The sequence below is a fragment of the Crocodylus porosus genome, unplaced genomic scaffold (assembly GCF_001723895.1).
Source record: "Crocodylus porosus isolate Cpor-Errol unplaced genomic scaffold, CroPor_comp1, whole genome shotgun sequence".
In the NCBI taxonomy this organism is placed as follows: Eukaryota; Metazoa; Chordata; order Crocodylia; family Crocodylidae; genus Crocodylus; species Crocodylus porosus.
The window spans coordinates 52,321,926-52,328,417 of NW_017728909.1; the positions used below are offsets into that span (position 1 = coordinate 52,321,926).

The 6,492-nt window shown below is 40.9% G+C and overlaps 1 protein-coding gene across 2 annotated transcripts in view; it reads left to right on the plus strand.

The window, feature by feature from the left end:
- Positions 1–6,492, plus strand: part of FAM151B (family with sequence similarity 151 member B) — a 36,117-nt gene that overhangs the window by 27,103 nt on the left and 2,522 nt on the right. For both annotated transcript variants that reach the window (XM_019532301.1, XM_019532302.1), the window contains exons 4-5: positions 693–910; positions 4,057–4,192. In XM_019532301.1, coding sequence (XP_019387846.1) covers positions 693–910; positions 4,057–4,192 — 354 coding nt within the window. The remainder of the gene's footprint in view (positions 1–692; positions 911–4,056; positions 4,193–6,492) is intronic.

Consider the following 6,492-nt stretch of genomic DNA (forward strand, 5'->3'; position numbering starts at 1 on the left):
GTCGTTTGACCCCAGTACTCTTTCCTGCCATGGCAGGGGGTCGGACTAGATGATCTACTCAGGTCCCTTCCGACCCTAGAACTATGAAACTATAAACTATGAAACTATTATGGCACCTTACAAGGTAGACATCGTGGGTTTTTTGGCACTCCGACTATAAACGTTGCCTACCCTGACTTAGCACCTGAAAATGTTTAATGGAATCTTTGCCACTTTCAACAATATTTTCTGAAAATATTGAGAAAATTAATTTTCAGAAGTAGTTTATTTAGATGAAGTTTCAGGAATTGTCTTTAATCCTGTGAAGAAAACAAAGGTCATGATTGCAATATGCAAATTATCTAAAGGCATGTTGAATGGAATTTTGTCCTAAGAGAAAAGTTGTTTATTCCTCCAAGACACCGGGGCAATAAAATTGTATTACTCTGAAAGTGATATATACATGCTTATGAAAGAAGCTGAAAAGATGCCTTAGAAGTCTACAGCTGTCTCTCCAATGAACGACACAGCAGAAATAGCTGCTGTGCTCATATTGCTCTGATACTGGGTGCAAACATTTTCTGCAAAGCATTCTGAGTTACAAACAGAAGTCTGCTGTTGGTTCTAGGGAGAAGGGGAATCTAGCTGTGGGCTAGGAGCCTGGAGCCAGATTTTTAGGAATTTATCTTACTGATAGTGTGCTTTCTTTACAGTCTACCAGCTGTCCAGCCCTCTATGGAGCTTCTTGAACGTATAAAATTGCATCTGAAACGACCAGTTTGGATTAATGCAGATATTCTACCTGGACCGAATGGAAGTAATGCTGTAGTGGATGCAAGAATTTTTTTAGACATTGTAACATCATTTTTCCCAGATGTAACCTTATCACTGGGGTGGACAACTGGGTGCCAGCCTCAAAGATGCAAGGAAGGTAAAGATGGAAGATAATCATTTACATTTTTCAAGGTTAAATATCCCTCCAAATTTACATCAGTAATCTTTATGGAAAGAACATTCTGTGCATCAGTGTCAGGTTTTTTACAACTGTAACAACTATAAATAAAAGTATTATTATTACTAAATTTATTAGTCTAGCAGTAGTACTTTATTTGCAACTTGCACTAAAATAATACAATAAAATGAACAATACAATTATATATGATAAAATAACATTTATATAATTTGTTTTTTGCTAAAAGCTGACAAGATTATCCACTCTACCAGCTTACACAAAATTAAAAAAAAATATAGTATATGATGATACAAAAAAGATCAAAAGAAGTAGCGGACAGTAAAACAAAATGGGAATTCTATTTGATTTTTGACCTTTTACTCTTTGTGTAAGTTATGCAGATATACCTAAGGACTGTAGGGCAGGCTCCAGATTGTTAAAGAGAAGCCAGATTTTTTTTCTTCATTAGTCCACTATTTCAAATTTCCCATGAGTGGAGAGATCCATTTTCCTCTTATTTCTTCAAAGAACAAACAAATAGCAATTTCAGTAATCTATTTTAGGCCCTTTTTACAATTTCTACTTAGCACATACCAATTTTAATTGCTGTTAAAATTGGGAAATGGTTTGAGCAATTACATGTTAAGGTTCAGGTGCTCTGACCTACCCTTAGAGGGGTATGGCTAACAGGCATATGGCTAGGAGCCAAGTTGGTTCTGTGTCTGCCCAACTTGCCTGCTCTCTGGCAGGTTAGGTGGTCCAGTTTGTGGGTAGCTGGGGGCTGGCAGGATTGCATTGGACCTGCCAGCCCATGCCTGCCTGCAGTCTGGGTCCCCACTTCCCCCTGCCACCCAGATTGAGCCCACTGCCTCCCCCTGCTCGCCTGGATCGCACCCACTGGTGTACCCTCCCACCCTCAGGGCTCTCTCCCTAATGCTCAGGACTACCCACATCCCTTGCAGCTCATCCCTGCCTCCCCCAGCTTATCTGCAGCTCCCAGCACTGTCCTGAAGGACTGAAGGAGCAAACAAGGGGAACTCAGCCACTGCTGTCACTACCGCCACTGCCAAGCCGCAGCTGATCTCTGGGCTGAGCCCAGCCAAGACAGCAGCAGTAGCAGGCAGGATCCCTTCCCCTGCTTGCTTTCCCAGACAGTGCTAGGAGCTGCTGGGTGGAGTGGTGAGTGGGGATCTGGAGTGTGGGGGTGGTCAGGCCTCATGCGTGGTGTGGGGTTGGTGTGGTGGAACTGATGAAGGGGCCTGGCAGGCCTGATGCAGGCCAGTGGGGGTAGAGTGCTGCCTCTTCCCTCCCTGCATTGGCATGCATAGAGCCCACCACCTACTGGAGAGAGTCTTGAAAGGTAGGAAGGGAGTCCCAGGGGCAGGAAGTAGGCAGAGAGGGAGCCCCAATGCCATGGGGAGGAGGGGGAGAGTCCCAAAAGGCAGTGGAAGAGCCCTGGGATCAGGGCCAGGGGAGCCTAGGAGCTGGGAAGGAGAGGAGATTCGTACCTTTAGGTGTTTCCCCACCTGCCCCTGCTGTCGCTGTGGGGGAAGATAGTGTGGCTGGGAGCCTCCTGGGATGCTGGAGGACAACTCCCAACTAGTTTTGGGCCTGTGGAGCAATCAAACGTGACTGCAACACAAGCTACCCAAAGCCAGTTAGAGATCATCCTCACTGGAAGAGGATTATCAGGACTACCATACCAAGTTGTTATTTAATTCTTTAAAAAAAAATGAAAAAATTGTGTGTAGACAATGTTCTCATTTCCTTGAAATTTCGAGTTGAGTCTATGATAATATTTATTGGTTGTATGCTGCAAGAGGCAGGTGCAGATACAGACATTTTGTTTGCCAGGGAGTAGGGGGTAAATTTTGAGTAGGTCTCTCTGAAGTAAGAGTGAGGAAAAAAGGCTGAAGAGGACACGCTTCATCTATGGAGCAAAGGATCTGGCTATACAAAAACCAATGAAGTGCCAAGTAGGGATACCTGAGCTAATTAATTCTACATACATTAGTTCTGTAACTGTTAGCAGCAGCAGTATATTCATACAGTGCATCACTGTACTAGCACACATTTACTGCTTCCATTTCTGAAGCTAGCATGCACAGAGCTAGTTCAGGGACTTGTACTGTGTAGCCAAATGCTTGCTTTTTTATAAATTAACAAATTAGTATGAACAACCAGGGAGATCAGCCAACACCCCCTTCTCCTATTCAGTCCTGGTAATAAGAACAGGTCATATGGCTTATAGCAACTTCAGTATCTGTGCAAGTTGCTAGTACTATCTGGCATCTTCCCTTTTCCAGAACCCAAAATCTATATTAGCTTTTGTATTTGATTTTTTTAAAATTCAAGTGATACTTTTTAGCCTATTCATTTGTCAAACTGTGAATAATTAACTACACAGAAAGATATTACTGTGGTGATTGAAGTTAAGATTCCCAATAGAATGTAGAAATAGGAGAACAACTAAAAACTACTTTTACTAGTTCTGAAGCTTTCAAAATAATGGTGAAAGCAAGCAATTTTAAAGTGTGTTAAATTGCTCACTTCTAAAATACCTGGTACTTTTTCAAGTAAAACATTTTACCTGCCTGCCTTTTTCCTATAACTTAAATAATGTTAGTTGTTTCTTTTATTGTTTCTAAAGCACTTTTAGTAAAAACTTTTTTCTTATGGTTCAAATATTCTTATTTCCAAAAGACCAGCATCAAGATAAAATTATTCTTCTGTAACAGACAAATGGGACAAAACTCCCATTCACTTCAATTGGGTCAGGATTCAGACTTTATATAGTTATAAAACTATGCAATAGCAATATTAAAAAATACTTTAGGGAATTGAAATAAGGAATTTCAAAATGTGAGTTAATTTGTTATAATTTATGCAGATGTTTACTTTTGGCATTATTCCAATTTGGATAGTGAATTTTTTTTTGTAGTCATATTTTGATCAATTTCATTTTTTTAGAAATATCAGATTTTACAAAACCTACACTTACTGACAATGTTCAGCAATACATTGCCTTTAAATCTACCTGTTCTGTAAGTAATACTGCATGTATTCTGACAGGACTTATGTTCTAGAGAGTTACTTAATGTGCCACCATATAATCTTTGTTGTAGGCTACAGCTGGGCAATGGTGAAAGAGATGGCTGAAATATGCAATGCACTTACTCAACCTGTAACATTTCCAGTAAGAGCAGCATTAGTATGGCAGTCAAAGTCTGAGTTGCTTTGGCTATTACAACAGTCAAAGAGGTAAGTTTTAAAATTTATATTTGAGTAATTTGCAGGATAAATGCAGATATTGTTTAGATACTACACTATTATTAATTTTATATGATAACATTTTAATTGTTCGATCTTAGTTCTAGAAGCCCATAATAACATAAAAGCAATGGATGACTGATAAAACATAGTAAAATCAGGTTTTCAGTCACCTTTTTCATTTAATCTTTGGTATATCTTTACATGTTCTACTTATATACACATTATATTTTGTTTATTAGATTTATTTCTGAAACCCCAAACATGGCGAGGTCCCCTCTCTACAAATATATAGATAAGCCCACTATGAAGTGCTTATAATAATTAGACAAGACAAAGGGTGGAAAATTAAGTGTTATTATTCCCATTTGACAGACTAAGATAAGAGAAAAATAAATTGTAATTAAATATTTAAAAGCACTTCTAAAAGTCATCCAAATAGCTTTCCAGAGTTAAATTCTGTTACTCTTGTCTACTTTAGGGTTAGATTTAAATTCTCAGTTCTATTTAGAAGCTGTGAATATTTTTTTCGAAGCTGTGAAACTCCTTTTTCTAGCTCTACAGTATCACAGGATACCAGGCCATAAGCCTGTTACTGATCTATCACACAATATTGACCATCATGGGCACCTAAGATAACATGATTTGGGAGTGGGAGGAACATAAAGGTAGAGATAAGAATTTTCTGTGTGGAAGAAAATACATTTCTATGGTGGGTTGATTGTTGTTTTAAGTTTTTAACACTAGAGTATTTCAGAATGTAAAAATGTTATAATAATATTAGAATGCCATAATAAAGTTATAATAAATTCTGAAGCAGATTTTAGTGAGAACAGTGCAGGTGAGAGGGTCAAGATAGATAAGGAATTGAGTTAATCATATAGCTCTGAAGTCATTATACATCTAGTCATTTTTACTGTATATAAATAACAAATAAGGTTGTCTTGGTAATTTCATCAATAGTTAAAGATTGCTTAACATTTTCCATTATTAACCTTTTGTTTTTTCTTATTTATTACTTTTCCATATTTTAACCTTTTGTTCTGAACCTTTTTTGCTGAATGCCTCAGACTATTTTTTTTAACCATCAACTGAATTAAGTCATTTCCAAGACCAAGGTTAGGGAAAATATGTTGTTTTATCCACAATAAAATTGTTTACAGCTCTTTCATTAAGAAGCATTGGTTCTGAAGTAGGAACTTAAATTGGGTGAGCGGGGTTGGCTCTGCGCCTCCACATGGGGCTTCCAGCACTCCAGTGGGGAGCCTCACGTGGAGGTACAGATCTTGCCCAGTCTGATGGCATCCAGACCAGAAGCCACAGGGTGTTGCATGCTGTCAGCCCAGGTGGGCTCTGGGCCTCCACATGTGGCTCCCTGATGGTGTGCTTGAAGCCCCACATGGAGGCACAGAGCTGAGCTGGTCTGGCCCGGACTGGTCCAATGGTACACAGCTCCCACCTGCAGTTCCAGGAGCCCCACATGTTGGCACGGAGGCAGCCTGGTCTGGTTTGAAGGTGTGCATCAGTGGGTTGGCAGGCTCTGTGCTGCCATGTGCCATTCCCAGGATTCAGCTGGAGCCATGCACCACCAAGGGGCTCTGTCTGCAATGGGCCAGGAGCACCACAAGGGCCTGCTGTCTGCAGCTGCTGCTGTTGCCAGTGGCAGGGGCTGTGTGCCATGGGGAGGCGGGGGGGCACCCCCACCACCTACACAGCAGGCAGGAGCTCCTTTCCCCACTCACCAGCTGTCCAGTCATGTGCCATTGTGCTCAGTGCTTCCACATAGGGCTCCCAGATGGAGTGCCAGGAACCCCTACAGAAGCAGAAGCACAGAGCCCACCCAGTTGGATGGTGCACAATCTCTGAAAGCCTGTGCTTCTTGCCAGCTTACAGAGGAGCAGCCACAGGCCAGTAATCGTTTTTTGGAGGGGCTCCACAGGCTAGATAGAATAGCCTGGCAGGCTGGATCCAGCCCATGGACTGTATTTTGCCTGCCCCAGCCCTAACAGCCGATCTTTGCCACCAGAGGTCCCTCTCCTTGCTGCCAGAAATACTGCTTTTAGTAGGGGGGGTGCCATCTTGGAACCGGAAAAAAACCAAATTATATACTAAAAATCTATAACATATTTTAATTTTATTTCAGAAAGTATCTTTGTCCTTATTTACATGTGTTTGCGTAGTGTACATAGAGGTGATTGCATAATAGCTTAAAATAAAGTCTTACTCTTGTATATTGTGTTTGGGGGATTGTGAGGTGTGGTTGGGGGTGTGTGTGGGAGGTTTATGCGGGG